A 21,089-nucleotide genomic window follows, 5' to 3' on the forward strand; every position below is an offset into this window, starting at 1 on the left:
AACAGACAACTGGTCACAAGTCTTGAACATTTACTGGTGTGAGTTCAGTTATAGAATGAGGCTGTCATTATCGTAAATAACTGCAATTTGTGTGAGCGCAACCATATTAATGACTCTAACACAGCACTGGCAACTGTATTCTTCTGTGTGTGAATGTGGCAGTTGAGGGAGTTTCATAGATGGAGGAGTGAAGTCATGTAACAACACTGTGATTAGTAACAAACGATTGGAATTTAGAACGGTATATTTAGGTGCAATATTTATTTACTAGTTCTTTTAATCCTCAAGCATGACACAGGATTTGGTGTGCTGTCAAAAACGTGCTTGAGTGCAGGACTCGGCTCAAGCATTAACATCCCAGCTGGACTACTTGATTAAAAAAATAAATATAAATGGGTAAAAAATTAGTGTACAAATGGGGTTGGAGCAACACCAGACTCTCATTCTTGGTCACGTATCATTTAAATATTTAAAAGCTAAACAACAAAATGACATAAGAGTTTAACTATTGCACAAGTTTCTCTTTTCATAACATTCAGACAGGGTTTTGCAGATTTAGTACTATAAAAGTATGAGAGAAATTTTTATCTTTTACCTGGTCCTGTGTTTCTCTGTCCAGAGGAGCATTTAGGTAAATGATTCCTTCTCTGTTGATAGTGAAGAGCATTTCTGGAAACTCTCCCTCAAGACTATACTCAACTGGACTGCCACTCCACTTCACCTGCAAACACACACACACACACAACATAACCAATCAATTTCACTGTAGTTAACGTGTATACCCAAAGGCTGATGTTAGAATCAAGATTGCTTTTCTTATACAATGTGAGGGCACCAGCACCTGTGACGGCACCATCCTAATGGCTTAGACATCAGATTTAAACAACGATGAGATACAATGTTTGAGGAAAACCCTGCATGTTTAGGCACTGCTGATAAGTGCGGTGAGGCCGGCACCTGCCAAAACAAACCAGCTGCCCTCACGATGGAGGGATTTTCCACTGCGCTGCGACAAATGATGCAAACGGTCCTGGAAAGGGTGTGGAAACGCACCGAAGAAGGAGAGGACCCTGCAGAGGGGAGACGTGTATCTCCTCAATACCTCGCCCTCCAACCGTTTGTTATGGAGATGGCTCTCCAAACTCAAGCACTTTGTATACATCAGTGGGCCTCTCTAAAGATGACCTGCCCACACTGTTATGAACTGTCAAGAGCAGAGCTTTGAAGAGATTAATCGGTGTCGTCCTGCTGTTCTAAAAATGGTGAGCTCCAACTAAGGTGATGTCATCTATTTAGTTTCCAAGGCCTGTTTTTGACAGAAGTGATAGAATCCTCTTAGGAAGGGTCAGTTCAAGCCTTTGATGTTTAGTGCTGTGGACTGACAATAGAGAGTGTTAACAGTTGGATGTTGAAAATATATTCTTGTGATAAGGAGTCCATCCATGCACATTGAGGAGCCCTAGGAGGCCATTATTATTTTCAATGTGTTTTGTTTTCTTACAGTCATGAGAAAAAAAACGTTCTCTGATTAGACGAAATCATTTAATCACATCTGTCAAATATCATTCTATAATTATGTTTAATATAAATAAATAAAGTTTATATTTCACAATTTTAAGTTTATATTAGAATTGGAAATTGTGAGATATAAAGTCACAAATACCTACCTTTTAAATTTAATTCAATTAAATTTATTATTTTATATTATTTTAAGCTTCCATATCAGTATCACTGCAATCATTGTCAGATTGATTTTTTTTTGGTTCATCTATAAGCTAGTCAATGAGAATCCACCCACCTTTAAAGAGCTCCAGTAGTGGTGATTCTGGCGATAACCCCCCTGAACCGGACACAATTAGTTGGTTCCCTACAGGCGCTTGTGTGAAGGACAGAATGATCAGGCTTCTCCTGAACTTTTGTTTAGAACTTCATTAAAATGCAGCACAGTGAAATCTCAGCACCCAGAAGCGTGTTTAAGCAAGACATTTTTAAAGCACACCAGCATCTTGCAAAATAAACTACAGAGTATCACGGATCACAGATTTACTGGAACAATGCCTTTTTTTTTTCCAGCCTGAAGCTGAACATCCTCCACAGACTTGATTTAAACATGGCAATTCAAAATGCTTCTGCTGTCAGCCTATCTGTCTCTCATACACACTCAGTCAGGAACAGCAAATTGTGACTCTTGAGCTGTGATTTGTCATGTAGGGTCAATTTGAAAGAAAAAAGAAAAATGTGATTGCACTATTGTGGGATCAGCTAAACACAATATGGATGAAATGTGGATGAAGAATGGGTAGCTGCTCGGTTCAGATGCTCTCCTGAATTGTGTCACCCCTGTATTTGGTGGATTTGAGTGAGAGCAAACAAACAAAGCTGACATCCCAAGCTCAAGTCATCCACTAAGCATTATGATCAAATAAAGCTCTTTATCTGAAAAACCAAAAGTGTTTTGTAGGAACACATGCAGTTAAGAGGATTGAGATCAACTTGTATAGGTTTATTTCTATGGTTTTAAAAATAGAAAAATGGAGAAGGATGAAATGAGGAGAGCACAGCCGATGTTGTCCTGCAGTGTTGCTATGAGAGAAATGTATGACACGCAGACTCTGAGTCCTTTATGACCACTAATCTGTTTCATAACCAGTGAGACTCCAGCCACCCACATGCACATCACAGCACATACGAGTGGGTGAGAAAAGGCTTTTCCCTTTAAAAAAAAATAAAAATCAAGTCAGACCCAGCACACACATGCTGTAGCACACGTATTATTGTTCCTTATCTGACTCTTATCTGGCTAAATTAATTTAAATGTAATACAATGCGATATCAACCCAATGTTCCAATACAGCACAGTTTGTATTAAGATAATGTTGTCTTATCTTAATATAAAAATAACAATCTTAATATAAGTTATATATTAAAATTCAGTTAAGATTCAATTGCATATATCAAAACCAATACTCTAATTGCAATACTGCATTCACATCACTAAAATTATTTTTCTCATAAAAAGTATCAATGTGGTAAATACTACTAACTACTAATTAATAATAAATAAACTCACAAAAGCACATACATTCTGTTACAAATGTCATTCACAGGAACTAACTTGCAACAATGATTATTTCTTGTAAATATATTAGGGATAGATTACATTTAAATTTTAAGATTTAGGTTTAAAAAGCAACATAGAAATCTTCCACCCTGCTTGAGTACATATAGCTCTGGTTGGGAAAGGAAAGCTTTTGTGTGTGTGATCCAGGAATTTTAGTGGGTGGTAAGGCGTTGGTGTGTGTAGGAGGCACCCACGAAGGAGAGAGAGGAGGATCTTTTGCCACAAACCCACGAATAACTTGTGACTGTAAAAGATTATTCTGCAAACACACATCATATCCACTGCATGCTGTGCAATTTTACTCAAATATCACTGGCTGTATTCAAGCATTTCGGTCACACTTAATTTTAACGTCCAATTCTCACTATTAACAAACCAGTTTACCTCAATAAACTAATTTGCTGCTTATTAATAGTTAGTAATGTAGTTGTTAAGTTTAGGTATTGGGTAGGATTAGTGATGTAGAATGTGGTCATGCAGAATATGTGCTTTATATGTACTAATAAACAGCCAATATGTTAATAATAGGGAGGCTAATAAGCAACTAGTTAATAGTGAGAATCGGTGCCTATACTAAAGTGTTTCCAGCATTTCTTACTACAACACTTTCTACAAAAGATCTAACCTTTGCTGTGGAAATAGATGCAAAAATAACTAAACATAAGTGCTAAGAGGTAGAAAATAGATACACTCACTGTCTGTGAAACACCTGATGCCATGATAGTGGATGTGGGGTATGTTATGATGGTAGTGAGTTGTGACTAATATAAATTCTGAACATCAAGCAAAAGGTCATGTCATGAGGAAAGCCATGTGAAATTGTGGGATGCTGCCACACTCGCCTTTGAAGAGGATGAATGCAATATAAAACAGACTCCCCTATGTTAATATATATATATACACAAACATACAGGATATCTATTTCATGCCGTCAGTGTTCCTAGAGTCCTCTGCTTTTGTCATACCTGCGAGATTGGAATGGGATATGGTCCAGGCAGATTCTCCTGCAGTCTCACAGGGTCAGGTGAGGCCCATGCGTTCCCAGTCACCTCCACTAACACAGTTCCAGTGGAGAAGAAAGCGTTGGCCTTGCCGGCCATGTCCTGTACCATCACAGACAGCTTGTAGCGGCCACACATTTCTGGATCGAGAGTTGAGGCACCTGGACAGATGGACACATTTAGAAAAATAAATAAAATAAAAAACATCCTGTAATTACATCTATAATTAATTTCTGTAATTACATCTATAATTACACTGTTGACCCTACCTACACTTTACACCTTACCATAACATCAAACCTGCCCCTAAATTTACATGTTTCCCCCTCAATAGCAGAAAAAGTGTTTTGCAATTCAACACAATGGATGCACAATAAACAATTTAAATGTTTTTCAATTGCACAGTTTCAGTTCTTTGAGGGTAACTGAACAATACAATTATTTTTTTCTTTTAATTCAGCTGCAGGTTTTGTTAATCACCTAACCATTCCAGTTTATTTCTCAGGAGTGTTTAGCACAAGGTATATCGCCCTGTGAGCAACTCAAAGGCAGCAGTAAAGACCTACATTGCAAAACCATCTATTGAGGCAGTGAAGACAAGTGTACAAACACTCTCTGAGTGTATTAAGCCTCTGTTTTTATCTCTCTCTGAGCTAATGCCAGGCTGCTCTGGTTATATTTGAACCAGAATCCTCTGAGCTGACCTGATGGCTCGGCCTCTCGATGACTCATTCAAATTAACCATCTTTCTTTTCTGGCACTGAGGTTTGGCACTGGTTCAAAATCATTTTAATTTAGCAGCCATGTTTAAAAAAAAAACAAACAAAGTGCAATGTTGTTAACAGCTGATTTAACAATGCAATAAGCAGAGCGTATTGGACTGGCTGAGTGAAAGAGAAAGAGAGAGAGTTATTAGCTGATTTCATGGTGGAATTGGGCTGAGAGGAGTGAACGACGAGTAAGGGAGACAAGAAGGGGGCATGAGGACACTGGTAAAGAATTCACAAGAAAGGAGATATTATTCTATGCCTTATCAGGATTTGATTGACTGATGCAATTGGCATGGTGTTTTGGGGACTCTGACTGATGTAATGCACGTCATTGATGTAATGCACATTATTAATTATTCTTTGCCAAATATATCAGTCTGACTATTCATTTAATTCATCCTAAACTTAGTCACACGAGCAGGAGTAGTTTGTTACCATCCTCTGTAAGGGACACTTCTCCAGTGATGGAATCGATGGAGAACATGTGGCTGGCAGGGATGCGTGGGATCTGGTCCAGAAGACTGAAACGCAGGTCCGCGTGAGCGGAGTTTCTGTCGTCTCGGTCCAGCGCTTCCACCTGCATGAACGGGATTCCTGTGACAATGACACACACACACACACACATATCAGAATTATTTATCACAATCTACATGAACCTACTGAACTGACGCATTTAGATTTTGATGAGCAAATGGTGATTATTTGTGTATTAACAGAACTGAATTTCAAAAATAGCTTTTTTTTTTTTTTTACAATTATATAATTTGATTAATATATACAGTGTGAACAGAGACAGGAAACGACAGCAAGAAGAGGGAGGAATGGCACTAGCTATATACTGCGCAACATGTCAAAGTAAAGTCGTTGATTACCACAGAAAATAATTCTGTAATTATTGGCATGGCAGTTGGCTATAGAGTTTAATTTTGTTGAAACCAGAATACATTCTACTTTCTTTAACTGCCCCATTCTTAATGTTTGATTGCAATCAAGTGATTGCAAAACAGCTTACAATCTCACAACTAGACTGACATTCAAAACAGGTCATTGGCAATTATTTGAATGCAGAACATCGATAATGTATATTCAGCATAAGAGGACGACTTCACTGCGCTGACATAGATGTTGACTCATTATCAACATTTGCTTCTTAAGTATGTTCGTTTTCTTCCTTAGTATGAAGCCTGACGTCATGAGTACATGAGTCTCTTTATTGAGATATTTTAAAATAAGAGATGAGTAATCTCGGAGCATTGTTGAGCAAAAGCATTTTTCAATTCGGTCTTGTTATTCACTCCAATCTCTGTTAGCAATTCTGAGAAAACATTCAAGAATGCGAGTGTTCGCGATTCAAGGGCATTTCATCAGTCATCACAGTGATGATGTACAGGTAAAACAGCTTGTCCTTACATGTAATAGAAATGTAAAACACTTCATGCATCTCATTATGGAAAAAAAACAAAAAAACAAACTAAATAAAAACATTCAATTATGCCACACTAAGCTATTTCTAAAAGAGCTACTATGCTACTCTAATTTATGGTGTGGCGTAAGAAATGTGTGACATTCAGACTAACAGTTTATCTCATTTAGCATCGTACGCCTGTAGAATTTAAGAACAAGTCAAGGCAATTAGGATGAGCACCGAGCAAAGGAAGTTCTCTGGCGCAGGCCTGCTGTGCTCTTCTCCCACCCACCTTTGAGAAGCCTCAGCTGCACGCTGCCTCTCATGCTCTCTTCCAAGAACACCGGCACGTTGTCATTCTTATCGATGACGCACACCTCGACAGTAAAGCTCTGAGCGTGCATGGACTTTGTGAAGGACACCTGGGAAAAAACAATCAGGTCAAAGCACTCAAGCAGAATGTCTTATTAGAGCTCAAACCATTTTGCGTCACATTTCATTGGCTAGCAGTTTTCATCAGCATTTGTTATTTTGAGCTGCCACCAGATGTATTGGATGTGGATTTTCACATGCTGAAAACTGAATTGAGTGGCATATTGTTTCATTTGAACATTAGGGAGACACTCAAGAAGCCATGTGCAATAGCAGTCAATGCTGAATTTAGGCAAATGTTAAAAGAATGAATGACAAAAACTAAAGTCTTACATTAAAGAAAATTGCATTAAATATGGGTCTAAGACAAAGGAACATTTCTTTATTGATTGATAAAAAAAAAAAAAAATGAAATTCCTTTATGATTTTGCACCTGCAAGGAGTAAGATGGCTGCTTCTCTCTGTCCAGAGGTTTAAGGGCGTACAGGAAGCCTGACTCCACCCCAAAAATCCCTTCATCGTCACCGCTTACAGTCAAATCAGAATAGGCCAAGGGGAGATCTGGCAACTGTAAAATCAAAATATGATTAGTATATAAAAACAATATTTAAATATCCATATCAGTGTACTCTTCTTAATGATATAGTCATCATACCTACATAGAAAAAAAACAACAACAACACAAACCCCGCCCACTCCACCAGGGGCTTTACCAGGTCTGATATGCTCAACCACCTGATTTCTTTTTTAAAAGAATCACTAGCTTCTCACATGAATGCTACTTTGCATTGGAGTCATTTCTTTGGTTGTCAGTGCCTAAATTTTGCAGTGTATAGATGGCCAACAGCATGAAAAACTCTTTTCAAATAGTGAATAAGTTTGTATGCAGACACGCACAAAAACATTCCCCTTATTATCACTGAAGCCATGAATCACTTCAGTTCTGCACTCTAGCAAAAAAAAACATTCCATTAACAGTCAATAAAGCTGTCTACAGAAAGTATACCTTATTTACATTATGTCTGTACTTTGCTGGTAACAATAAAAGTGTCTGCGCTAAACAAAACTGGCATTTTGAGCAGATGACATTCAAATGCGTTCTGTAATTAGTTACAATGTTCTACTCTGCAAAATAGCACATTGTTGAAAATAACATTTGCCGCAGTGGTACTATATGGTTTATCTGACACTTTTCACAGTTATTTTATTGCGGGAGCCGTAATCATAATCATATTTTTTTTTTTGATTATGCAGCCATAATTTAACCAGTTATCTGGCTACAGAAGCTACTTTACATGGACAAGTTAAACAAGCCACATTCCAATTGGATGATGATACGAGCTGCTTGATTAAATCACGGTGACCAAATTTTGCTGCCTTCAAGTGCACATGCTGGGAAACTCAGAGTCAGGTGTTCTTTATAGTGACCTCATGATTGCAAGTTGGAATTTGGAAATATAACATGGGAGTACCCTAAATGGTAACACTTTTTTGATAGTCCACTTTAGACATTCTACTAACAGTAAGTAACTTTGCAACTACATGTCATTAGAGTATTAGTAGACTGTCTGCTTAATAACTTCTAACACTTTATTTTGATGGGTCCACAACGTACAACATACAACATACTGAGTATGAGAAACTTTGCAAGTATATGTCAATTTATTCTACTAACCCTAAACCTACCCTGACAGTCTATACCCTGAGAGTTAGTAGATTAATGATAATTATTAGTTAGTATAGTAGATTAATTAAGCAAATAGATTTTAGTTAGTAGATTAATGAGCAAATAGTTAGTATATAACTAGTAAGTAATAGTTAGTATAGTAAGTAGATTAATGAGCAAATTAATGAGAATTAGTAGACATGTAGTTGACCTGTTGTTACAAAGTTATATAGTTAGTAGAATGTCTAAAGTGGACTATCAAAATAAAGTGTAATCCCCTAAACAAAATAAAATGAATTATATTGTGAGCAATAATCCTACATAACATCAGAACTCAAAATTATATATGAGAATTTTAATTTGTCACTTAGGGTATCACAACTATAGGCCTATAAGTGAAGCAAATTGTGGTAATAATTAACATCATTCACTACAGACTTGCTTTCTATTCACTGATCTCTATATAGATTATAAATATATCATCCATATTTAGATCAGTGTTTCTGCCATGTTCCAAATCGGCATGCTCCTTCCAACGTCACAACTCGGCACCCCGTGGACTGGTAAATATACAGCATGCACCATCTAAATACAAGTTCCCACTTGTAAATATATAACTTGGCTTGGTCATTTGTGTGCTTGGAACTCAGAATTATGATATTTATGAAAAAGAGCACTTGAAGAGCACATTAATGGCTGTTAGTGTAAATGCTGGTTGCGTATAGAAGTGGTCAGTGAGACGGTAATGATGCTGACCATTTTCTAAATGTCTGTGAATGAACATGGCTGCTGCTGTTGACAGCAGTTATGTGGCTCAGTGGTTGACACCAATGCACAGAGATTCAGAATTAAGCTGGGCATGAGGCTCCAAATGCTCTGTGTTCAGTACTGGTACATCCAATACAGGGTGCAGTGTGCATGTGGTCACATATCTTAAATTGCACACAAATCTGAGCAGTCAGTGTCATGCCAAAAATTTCCATCTTCCTGGCCAGTAAATTGTAATTCTTTTGTCTGGTTCCTGGAATGCATCTCTGAATATTTTTTTTCCCCCATGGTTGCCTAGCATATTTCGAATAGCATGCCAGTGAGTGTTTATTAGGAAAGGTAAAGATTGATTGAAGTGCTAATTGCAGCATGACTCGCATGGCACTTTGTTGTTCGCCTTTCCCTTTGTTCAGTCTGTAATGCTGCCTACACGCCTGCAGAGGATATCCAGGGAACAGAGTCTTTTAAACCCATGCTTGGTTGTTTTGATTGACTGTGGTAAAAAAGCTAGCAAAAATTGATCAGTTCTATCTGTGGTGCCTGCAGCCAGAACACAATACTCAACTAGAGCTAAAACAAAAAGCACAAAAAAAAGCATCAGACCTCATTTGTCACTTATTTTTGTAAGCCTAAACAAATATTTTGTAGCCATCATTCCATTTTTTCAGTAATCACACAGGGAGTGCGTAATTATCCACCCACTCACATGTAGGCCATCATACTTGATTTGGACAGTGAACAGACACTGTTTTGATAGCATGGCATCAAATGCAGAAAATGATGAGCGAGAATCAATAGGACCCAAAAAGTCCTTCAGAAATGCTGCCAGTTACAGTGTCAAAGTGAAAAGCTTTTTGGAGAGCAACTGGGCTATTACTAAACGACATCTGGTAAAGATGTCTGACACAAGGTTTGAAGTAAGGCATTGTACAGGAGCACCATATTTATTCTGGTGACGACTGGTTTGTGCATGAATGCCTGCTCATAATTACACCTTGAGTTCTGAGTGCTCTGGGAAGTGGGATGTAGGGTTTATGGCATACTCTGCCTTTTCAGTCCTTTCTCTATGTAATATGTATTTGTAAATATTGTGCCATCCCAAAGAGGCACAAAATCACTTTCACAGACTTTTTCATTAACTGTTCCCATCTGGTGGAATGACTTGCCCATCTCAATCAGAGTAGCTGAATCCTTACCATCTTCAAGAAACGGCTAAAAACACATCTCTTCCATCTGTATTTGACCCTCTAACTCTAGCACTCTCTATTCTAATTTTATTTTATATATCTATATAGCTTTCTTTTTTCTATTCTATCTACTTGTTTCTTATAAAAAAAAATTATACGTGTACTGCGTTAGGCTAACCAAGACTTGTAATAGCACTTGCATGTTATTGCTCTTTTGTTGGTTTTGATTGCTTCTAATGTCCTCATTTGTAAGTCACTTTGGATAAAAGCGTCTGCTAAATGACTAAATGTAAAATGCAAATATGTAAGAGGCTTGCATTCTACATGCATTCATCATCTCCCGTCTTTATTCCTTGAAATACCATTTTCATTGGTCCAAAAAAAAAAAAACACACCGCTAGACAAATTGTCAACCTGTATCGTCTCGTATTAAGTACAAAACACTCCTCTTAACCTTCTCAGCTCTTCATAGACATTCCCCTCTTCATCTGTCTACACATCTACTCAGTCTCACAGCCTCAGATACTGGATTACCTGCTTTGACTAAGCCTGTAATAATAATAATAATAATTTATTTTATTTTACTTTACTATGGACATACCTATAAGTCAGGCTAGAGCTTCTACTAATATGTTAACATTCCAAAGTCTTGCAGAAAGAACTCACCTTGGTGAGGTACCATGGGAAAATACCATCATAGTTTTCTGGGACACCAATTTTAAGATGAGCAGTCTCAGAAACCAAAATATTCTGAGACAGCACCTACAATAGAAAGCAATTAATTGCAGAATGTAAATCATGTTGAGTGATAAACATTATATAGTACAGACAAAAAGGCCAATTAAGAGAACTTACACTCAGTGCAACAAACCAAGCACTCTGAAATTCCATCAAGACAACAGTGGCCTTCATGCTTAGGACAAAAAACAAAAACAAAAAAAAGCATTTGCTTCAGAGTTCATTCTATTTTTCTTTTGGTGTATTATTTTTTCTTGTCCCAGCATACAGTTTTTTAAAGTTCCTCTAAGAGACAGAAGCTGACTAATGGATTTTCTTTTAAAGTGCACTTCGTAAATTCGTGTTGTTATATATTTTTTTCTCAAAGCCACATACAGCGTCAGCTGCCATACTTCGTGTTGTGATGTAAATGTATATCATTCTTAGGGTATTCTCCAACATTCTTATGTGTGAAACTTTATAAAAAAATAAAAATAAATAATTAATAAATAAAAAATAAATAAAAACACACCGAGTGCACCTCAGAGAGAGAGAGAGAGAGAGAGAGAGAGAGAGAGAGAGAGAGAGAGAGAGAGAATCAAGTGTGCCATCAGACAACTTTCCCCTTCAGTTAATGTTAAACTCGAGTAGGCTATACACCTCATTAATGTAAAATCACGTCAGGCGTCGAGTTGCGTCTGCAGCCTAGCATTTTCAGCGATAGTTACGGGATTTAGCCTAAAATGTATTTATTTTTTATTTTTTTAAATACAAAACATGATCATAAAAAACAAGATATCCGTCAGGCATGAGAATCAATTCTGTGCGTACCCAACGGTTGCATGAATGAAAACAAACAAACAAACAAAAGTCTGTAGGCTACTCTACAATTACGTCTGTAAACAAAGAAAAATAAACGAATAGGCTATACGCTTAACACAACTTAATAGTCCTTGTAGTCGAAATTTTAAAGAAATTCATAAAGCCAAGTACTGCAATCAAAGTGACGCGGTTGTTTTAACTAGATAAGGCTAACAAAGCAAATCATTTAAAGCGACACAACTCTGCAAATTAACGTCACAGTGGACTGTTACAAAACGCGCTTCTTTATTTATTGATCATATGCTGTTTAATAAAAGCAGCTCTTACCTCCAGTCCACATTTCCCGTGAGCGAAACTGAGAATGGCTTTAAGTGTTAGAAGAGCATTGCATCTGCTTTGTAACTGATTAATGATTAGCTTTCTTAATTGGGCTGAGAAAACTTTTAACAACCTTGTTTCCTCCAATTACACAACTGACTAGCAAGTCCTGCGCTTGCATATGTATGGGGAATAAATTACATGGTATAATAGCCTCAAGTCTGTATTTTGTGTTTGTAGCAGATAGAACATGCAGATTGACATTGTTTTTTATTTTTTATTATTATTTTATTATAAAACCAATTGTAAACATGTAACAAAATTAACAACTCAATAATATTAAATGGCATTAAGTGCAAATCAAACGTTTTTAAAAACAGCTCACAACACATAATTTATTGCTTCTACGTCATTCATTTGCACATGGAGCATAGATGGCAGAATAACCATATCAGACCTCTTATATTGAAACATCCTATTTATATTGCCTCTTGCCCTAACCCACCCAACCCCGCAAAAAACCCAAACCTTCTAGTTCGGTACGTGGCTGAGTTACGAACCTGCGCACTCAGTCTCAAGTAACATTTGATTCCATATGTTATTTCAACAAGAAAAATGACTTGTGCTCATCCCTTTAGACATCTGATACAGCTCTAGTCCACATAAGGAAAATAATCTATTTCTTTTGCCTTTGTGCAAACATACCCACAGCTCTCCAAAGGGAACATTGTGATTTGTGGATTTACCTCCTATTTACATGCACAGAATTTGACAACTATACATATTCAGGCAGCAAAACACAGAAAAAAGTAACATAACAATAAAAAGCCTCATGCCGGTCAACATAATCAATTTGATTTAGTTTCATATATAATCTCTTCTCAGTTTACAAAACAAGTTCATATTTGTCTGTACAGTTAAATAGTCCTCATATTAGCATGAAAAACACAGCTTCTGGTCGTGGGTATCAGAGGGTATATTAGTCCAGTTTTTTATAGCACTGACAGGTCGTGACAGGATTTGGATTTCTGTCTGAAAGCCATCTTCTTGTTCTTCCGGGCCACCATGCGGCCCAGGAAACGTTTGGCCTTTTTGCTGATGCTCTCGCGGCGCTTGCAGTTGGCCATGCGGCGGGCGTTTTCCTCTTTGCTGTCCCTGCGCAGGCGAATTTGTCGGACGATGCCCTCAAAGAGGTCGCGCACATTGTGATGTAGGGAGGCTGAGGTCTCAATGAACTTGCAGTCAAACACAACGGCACAGGCACTGCCCTCTAGAGAGACGAGGCAAAAGAGACACATGTGTAAGTGAGCATTAACTCCATTATCAGAGGGATGGAGGCTATGTGTCATCTTTACTATGCCTCTTGGCTGTTCCTCAAAGCTCAGGAGACCGAGAAGTATTTATCCAAAACATCTACAACCTGACTCCAACCAGAGACGGCAAAGTCTGTTTCTATCTCCCATATTTAAAAAATAGAGAAGTCATTGGGTGAAATCTTACCATCTACAGAAACTTCTCGGGACCGCACCAAGTCACTCTTGTTTCCCACCAGGATGATGGGGATGTTTTCTGACTGCCGAGCTCTGCGCAGCTGGATTCGTAGCTCTGATGCTTTCTCAAAGCTGGACTTGTCTGTCACTGAGTACACAATGATGTAGGCGTCTCCCATACGCATGCACTGCTCTTTCAGCCACTGGCTGTTATCCTGTAGGGAAGACAAAAAAAGGTTATGCATTGCAAAGTTAATGCTGAGCATGATTAGTGACAATGACATTGCAATTTGGAATGTATTTTATTATATTTTCTAAATTCAGTTAAAATATTTTATTTTAAACATTTTGTCATATACACACACACACACACACACACACATATATATATATTGTTTTAATCAAGATAAATGATTTATTAAAACATATGTTCAGTTTTATATTTTAATTTATTTTAATTTTTAATTATTTTTAATTTAGTTAAAATGTTTTAAATATTTTATACTATAGTATTTTTAAAATATTTTATTTATTTTAATTTATATAAAATATATATTACTCTTAATGCCCATTGCTTACCTGTTCCCATATGTCATAGAGAAGGATTGACGTCTCCTCATCATCGACCACAAGGGATCTGTCATATGTGTTTCCTGACATAAAGGTGCAAAATACATAATTACCCATTTGTAATGCTACACATGCTTGTAAATAAAATAATATTGGACTTTCCAGAAATTATTAGCTTGACAGGGAAAAAAATTACTAAATTAAAGCACTTCTGAATGAACCAAGACAACATCAAGACATTTACCCGTTTCCTCGCAGTCGTTGCTGTCTTCAACTCCTCCAAATATTCTGGCCAAACTCGACTTCCCGACGCCGTGCTCGCCCAGGAGGACCACCTTGTAGACCTGTTCGTCCGAGTCGCTGCCGGACGAGATGACTGAGTCGGAGGAGTCGGACACACAGCTGTTCCTGTGCTCCTCCGCCGGACCGAAGCGCAGGAGGCTGGGCTGAGCCTCGGGCATCGAGCGCAGCTCTCGGTCGTCCACAGGCATGCTCCTCCTGTGCACGTTCTGCAGGTGCAAGGGGAACGGCATGCTACCTCTCCTCTTGTCCATGTTCCTCAACTTGTCTCCTTTGTTCAAAGTCATGACTCCAAACCTGTCTGTGTGAAACTGTATTATAACAACTGTACTGTATAATGGCACTTTAGTATAAACTAAACTAAAACCAAGAGGAGTTGAGAAGATATGAAAACATGTCAAAATGATACTTACACGTGATTGCGGCTACAACGTTTAATGTCAAAATTCCAGTTAGTCCGTTTAACGCCGTAGTTCTTCCTCTGAGGGTTTCGGTGATGATCCCTTATTTATGCCAGGGAGTGACGTCAGCCCGAGGGAGGGCTTGCCTCGGAGGATCACGAGTCTCTCTTATAGTAGTAACATCATTTTGAGGGAGGAGCTGGATCCAGAGTGATTCACAATTCTGCGAGGGTCTTCCCTCCCCTCCCCTGAGCCATGAGATGCGTTCTTCAGTGTATGGAGGTAAAGCAAACGCGTTTAGTCCGAACATGATAAATGGTTATAAATATAAATATTTTTATTATAATTATTATTATTATTTTTCATCTTGCTAGTTTTAACTGGTTTAAGCTGGTATCTCAACCGGAGCTCAGCTACCTTGTAAAATTCGCAATTTTAAAGGCAAATGCTGTGAATTGGTGTAGCCTACTAAAACAAGACACTTATAACCATATGGTAAAATATATTTCAATGGACATCATTTTACTGTCAACGAATTTAGAAGCAAAACGTATGACTTGTGTATTATATTGTCTTTGGTGTTCCCAAAATTCCTTGACCAAACATTTGTTTAGATTTTAATAAATATTATTTTGTACACTGGGGTGTTTCATTATGTTATGCCATTCTTTTAGAGTTATTTGTGTTACCCTAATGCTTTTTCCTTTGTTTGTGTGGTTAATTGTGCTCTATAGTGTGATTATTGGTTTATCACAGCTGCAGGAAAGGTCAATTTTGAAAATATCACGTGACTTTTATTTGCACTGTACAGTAACAAGGTTAAATGGCTCAGACATCATTAACATTATATGATTTCATAACACACAGTTATGAATTGAAATCACAAAAATGTCAACATGTAATTCTTGAAACATCATCACTTTGAATTTCTTTGCAATTCTATATGAATGACCGAGATTTAGCCCAGACCAGCAATGTAGTTTTTTTTCCAACATTCAAAAGGTATCACTTGAAGATATTTTCTGATTAGAATCAGAATTAGTAAACAGTGTCAGATTATCATTTATTATATTTGCTGCATGCTAACAACATCCTATAATTAAGGGCAAAATCCCCTTTCATCATATTGGTGGAGTACATTTAGGTAGTTCAATTTTGCCATCTAGTGGTATATTGTAGTATTGTCAGATACAGGCATTTACCAGCAGGTGCTTCAACTAACTTGTGCCTAGCCAATACAATTCTACTTTTATTATTCCACAGTTATAATTAACAGCTGACTGTATAGTACAGGAATTACATATTCCTATTTATTCATGCTTTATCATATCTGATTCCATGAGTTTTTTTATTTTTTTTTGCACTTGTATGCAGACTGATTCTTGGAAACAACTTGAAATTATTTTGGATTATTTTGAAGTCTTTTATCCATGCTAAGATGATTTCAGACTTATGTTGACAAGGTTTATGTATTGCGATGACTTGCCAAAGTTATGGGATTTTTATAGCCTGCCCTAGCTGCTAAAGTTCAAACCCATTTTCCCCACATTTTTTACACTACAAAACATTATATGGTAAACACGCGCGCACACACACACACACACACACATATATATATGTACGGTTTTACTCGGACAATATATGCTTTCTTTTTTGTCTACTTACAGCGCAGATGCACGACAAGCAAACATTTCAAATATATAATCATAAATTAAAGCCAAAAATTAATATTTGAAGTTCGGTATTTATTTTCATGACTGGACCAAAAAAGACTTGCAACGTTAGCTAGTCTGGTAATTTATAAAAAACCAAACTATTGAATAAGAGTTCTATTACGTGAAATGTTATCTATCATGCATTTTTAATGCATGCTAGTGAAAGCACTTTTGTGACTTGAAAGCCAAGCAAGTGTAATCTAAACAGACTCTGCAAACTATTGTGCTTATTATAGTATCTGTGTATCATCACTGTCTTCTGCATTTGGCTTAGACAGACTATTACCCTTCAGACTTTATAAGACAAGTTTTAAACAACTTTATAACACAAGTCATGTATGATTTGAACGTTAGTCTCTCAAAATGCAATAATACAGAGTGTCTGTGATGAAGGTTAACAATAGCTAATTCTATAGAAGTTACCCTGCCTGTATTATGAAGTGTCTAGTGTAAAAGTAATGATGTATCCATATACCAGTGAAGCCATTTATCTGATATATCTGTAGAAATGAAATATTTATACCACAGTACACAAAATACAGCTTTTCAAAACTCTTAGCTATTAATCACTTGTTCACGAATAGCTGAAATTTCAGTGCACTCCTCTGCTCTACAATTGGCCATAGAAAAATACTGTTTGCTTATGGTTAAGTGATTGAGCATTTTTAATTAAACTAACAAAACTGATTTCACATATTTAAATTTTTTCTTTATTGGCAAAAACAAGATGTACAAAACATAGCATAGCAAATTATTTCATTGGTACACTTTCTCCATTTTGACCTACAATAATTTTCTTTGAAAAGTCCACAACCTTCTAAAATTAAGGTCATTTTGTACACAAATATGTGGCATAATTACAGAACAACAGAAAAAAATACTGTTTCCACATAAATTCTCTATTACCATTGTTTCTTTTCCTGACACATTTCTAAACTCAATTTGGATGCACCTCTTACTTTATAAGCACTAAACAGTCCTCCTGATCTGGTGCTGTTTGTCGAGTACAGCACTAGATATATAAAAGAAGCAAAAAATAAGAACGCTGTAATTATCACTGAACTCTGGCTTGCCTGTAGGAGTTCAATACTGATCTGTCAAAGGACAACACAACAGCGCCGGGATTCTTGGGATCACATGGTTCTGGTGGACAGACACTGGTTGACCACCTCCAGCAGCTGAGAGTTCTCCAGAGCTGCTGCCACTCTCTCTTTGTCTGCAAGCTGCTTATTGACTGGAGGAGAAAAACATAAGTGAATTTGTATTTTAAAATAAAAACAGGGTGCTGTGTAAAAAATATTCCTGACCTTAACTATATAAAGCCTATTGTATAATGTTCTACACATTCATTTCTAAGGCCTCGAACATGATCAAAACTTGTTGCTGGCAAACCAGTTGCACACAGTTTTGTCATCTGATTGATTGTTTACTTTTATTAGTATGTAAAAGGCCTTTTAGTGTAATTCTACAACCATACAGCTTTAGGTCGTTTTGCGGTGAAATATAATGATTTTTATCAAATAAACATAAGAATCATTTTTATATTGTTAATTTTAAGATGAACAATTAGCCTACTGGATGGAAGCAACTAAGATTTGCTTGACTATCCTCACATCATTTGTTAGAAAAATCATGTTAACATTTTTGTGTGTGTATATTTATTTATACAACAGTTCATTCTGGTTCTCGAATCTGATTGGCTGATAGGTATGCGATATTGGAGTCCAACAGAGCTCGTCGTCCTCTTCACCGTTTGTATCACTCCACAACGGCACTCCGCAAGTTGCCGTATTTCTCACGAGTGTCATGGCGGACAGCCAAATCCACTATAATTTTAAAAAATAATACTGTTTTGTGTCACTGAATGCAGTATTAAGAGTTTTTTTAGGCAAGAATGTGCTTGCTTGGACTAAATATGCGGTTTGTTAATAAAGATAAGGTCTATTTCAAAATTAGCTTCGACGATTTGGGAGACGGGAGATCCATCGGTTCAGCGGCCGTTCAGAGCTCATTACACCCGCCGAGAGTGCCTGACCGCGGCCAGATCTCCTGGAATTTACCGCTGGCTCTGATGCCTCTATAGTGGTTAAACACGAGATATAATTTATTTCGGGTAAATCTAACGGCCAGTCTTTGGTCTCAGTGGACATTGAGACTTACAGTGCCCTCCAAAAGTATTGGAACATGAAAAATGGGTGTGTTCAAACAAAAGGTGCTATCTTCTAAGTTGTGTATCAGATCCAGATGAAAATACCTGTAAATAAAAGCTGAAATGTTAATCTCTCATCTCATATTCATCTTATGATGTCAAACCCAAATGTTTTCAGTCTGCAGCAAAAATAAAGGAATTGGCCTTACTGTTCTAATGCTTTTGGAGGGCACTGTATGTTTTATTGTCTGTGTATCAGATGCAGGTAATCACAGTCACTCAGTCTATCTCGCTCTCATAATACGCCACATAATACAAGCTTTTACTACAGTAATACAATAAGTTTTCAATTAAGCAACTAAACGTTCCTTCTTTACTATTTCTGAACTGACGTTGTGGAATTAGTAACAGAGGCCATGAAAGTGTGATGCATCAAATATGATACGAAACATAAAACACATTTGCAGTACTCATCATTTACAGTTAATGGTCCCACTCCCCACTGACCTCCACAGTACACCCCCCCCCCCCCCCCCCCCCCATATTGTGGAAGTCATCAGGGATCATCAACTGTTGTTTACCCACATTCTTCAAAATATATTAGTTTGCGTTCAGCAGAGGAAACAAACTCATACAGAAGGTTGAAAAAAATGATGAGAATTTTCATTTTTGGGTGAAGTGTATCCCTTTAAACTTGTTTTGCATTCTATACCGGGCATTTACCTGCATCCTCTGAGGCGTGTGTGCCAGGCGTGATGTGAACATCAATCTAACAACAAAAGGAAAATAACAAATGACTTAGATGGGAATCCCAAAGCCTAATGTTAGCTTAAATGTGTTTGGCTGCTCACTAAAATGACCTTAAATCTGTCAGGAAGGGAGCGCAGAAGCTTGACTTTGATGGACAGACCAATGAGTGTAGCCATACTGCAGTGAGGGATGGTCGGTGTGAACTCCACAGACACAGTGCTCTCCTCATCATTCACCTGCTCAAAAACATGTTACAGTAGAAAGATGGAGCGACAGAACGACAGACAGACAGACAGACAGACAGATAGATAGATTAGATAGATAGATAGATAGATAGATAGATAGATAGATAGATAGGACTCACATTGACGCGCATTTGTTCCACGACATTGAGCTCTTCGAGGGACAGCGGGTGTTCAGGGTCACTGATCGATCTGATCAGATGTAAAGATGTTAAGGTCTGACTCAAAATATTCAAAATGCATTAAATGGTGTTTCTGAACTAACGCAGTTTGTAAGTACAGCTGTCAATATCGCAAACAATTTAACGTTACATCAACAAGGCTGACATGACAAAGCGGTTAGTTTCGTGCTTTGAAAGGATATCGAAGATCTCCCTGTCATCGATGGGATCCGCTACATCCTCATCTTCATCAGTGTCTGTCAGGAGTCTTTCTCCCGATCGCTGAAATATCAGAGGATTGGCGTTTTCGAGTCGAGTTCCCCCTGACATAATTACCTCCTCGATTATAATACAGCTGACACACAACGATCAATACACTGTCGTTAGTTAACTTAGCCAGTCGAAAACAAGCAAGCAGGAAGTCAAGCTAAAAACGGAAACAGTATACGTTTTGTTTTTTCAAAATAAAAGTTTTATTCATAAAAGTCAGATACAATGTTTGTTTAAACAACACATAGAACAACAACAATAATAATGTCTCTGTACAGAATAACCTCATGTATCAAAAAAGTCTTGAATTAAGAGGGCTGATCTTTATAGGCTACAGTATAAAGTCGTGGAAGTTGTGGCCTAATGGTTAGCGAGTTGGACTCATAACCCAAAGGTCGTGGGTTTGAATCTCAGTCGGGGGTGGTGAATAACCAGCGCTCTCTCCACCCTCAATATCATGACTGAGGTTCCCTTGAGCAAGGCTACTCCCTGGGTGCCGCAGCATAAATGGTTGCTGCAGGTGTGTGTTTACCGCTGTGTGTGTGCACTTTGGATGGGATAAATGCAGAGCACTAATTCTGAGTATGGGTCACCATACTTGGCCACATGTCACTTCACTTTCACTCACTCAGCAGGAGAAAGCAAAGCTCTTTCTTCCTTTAAAATTGTTAGTTTTTTTTAAGTTTAAGATGCTTACACATCAAAGCAGTGTTCATCAACTTTGAAAGCTTGATTAAACAGTGAGGTCAGGTTAAGTGAGCCAATCAATGTTTATTACAGTTTAATAAAGAGCATTTTAACCCAAATTTTAGGCATGTTTAAGCCATCACCAGAAATACAACAGAAACCTGCTTTCATTCAATTACCAATCAGCATCGGCCCAGAATGTAGATC

General features: G+C 37.5%; 3 protein-coding genes across 6 annotated transcripts in view; all 3 read right to left on the minus strand.

Moving 5' to 3' along the window:
- Positions 1-12,309, minus strand: part of LOC306869627 (cadherin-17-like) — a 31,332-nt gene extending 19,023 nt beyond the window's left edge. Inside the window, exons 1-8 of one of the 2 annotated variants that reach the window (XM_079416444.1) lie at positions 12,157-12,309; positions 11,146-11,203; positions 10,957-11,052; positions 7,103-7,237; positions 6,590-6,719; positions 5,328-5,486; positions 4,087-4,283; positions 596-721 (exon numbers count right to left, since the gene is read on the minus strand). In XM_079416444.1, coding sequence (XP_079272570.1) covers positions 596-721; positions 4,087-4,283; positions 5,328-5,486; positions 6,590-6,719; positions 7,103-7,237; positions 10,957-11,052; positions 11,146-11,202 — 900 coding nt within the window. In that variant the 5' untranslated portion in view covers position 11,203; positions 12,157-12,309. The remainder of the gene's footprint in view (positions 1-595; positions 722-4,086; positions 4,284-5,327; positions 5,487-6,589; positions 6,720-7,102; positions 7,238-10,956; positions 11,053-11,145; positions 11,204-12,156) is intronic. The other variant, XM_079416445.1, reaches the window with a different exon arrangement.
- On the minus strand, positions 12,157-15,057 carry LOC306869635 (GTP-binding protein RAD-like). 3 transcript variants are annotated; one of them, XM_079416467.1, is made up of 5 exons: positions 14,921-15,057; positions 14,452-14,808; positions 14,217-14,290; positions 13,648-13,852; positions 12,157-13,417 (listed from the first exon to the last, which is right to left on the minus strand). In XM_079416467.1, the coding sequence occupies exons 2-5, from the start codon at positions 14,792-14,794 to the stop codon at positions 13,140-13,142; spliced, it is 900 nt and encodes a 299-aa protein (XP_079272593.1). In that variant the 5' UTR covers positions 14,795-14,808; positions 14,921-15,057; the 3' UTR covers positions 12,157-13,139. The 3 variants fall into 3 exon arrangements, with proteins under 3 accessions (XP_079272593.1, XP_079272594.1, XP_079272595.1); XM_079416468.1 differs by having other exon boundaries at positions 12,400-13,417; positions 14,452-14,804; positions 14,921-15,051; XM_079416469.1 differs by having other exon boundaries at positions 12,400-13,417; positions 14,452-14,818; positions 14,921-14,996.
- A 1,211-nt stretch (positions 15,058-16,268) lies between these two features.
- On the minus strand, positions 16,269-20,382 carry LOC306842975 (cytosolic iron-sulfur assembly component 2B-like). The gene is made up of 5 exons (XM_079374214.1): positions 20,129-20,382; positions 19,887-19,966; positions 19,633-19,758; positions 19,496-19,541; positions 16,269-17,857 (listed from the first exon to the last, which is right to left on the minus strand). Exons 1-5 carry the CDS (start codon positions 20,253-20,255, stop codon positions 17,757-17,759), a joined length of 480 nt encoding a protein of 159 aa, XP_079230340.1. The 5' UTR covers positions 20,256-20,382; the 3' UTR covers positions 16,269-17,756.
- Between the last annotated feature and the right edge of the window lie 707 nt (positions 20,383-21,089).

Source organism: Barbus barbus, assembly GCF_936440315.1.
Source record: "Barbus barbus genome assembly, chromosome: 1".
Taxonomy (NCBI): domain Eukaryota; kingdom Metazoa; phylum Chordata; class Actinopteri; order Cypriniformes; family Cyprinidae; genus Barbus; species Barbus barbus.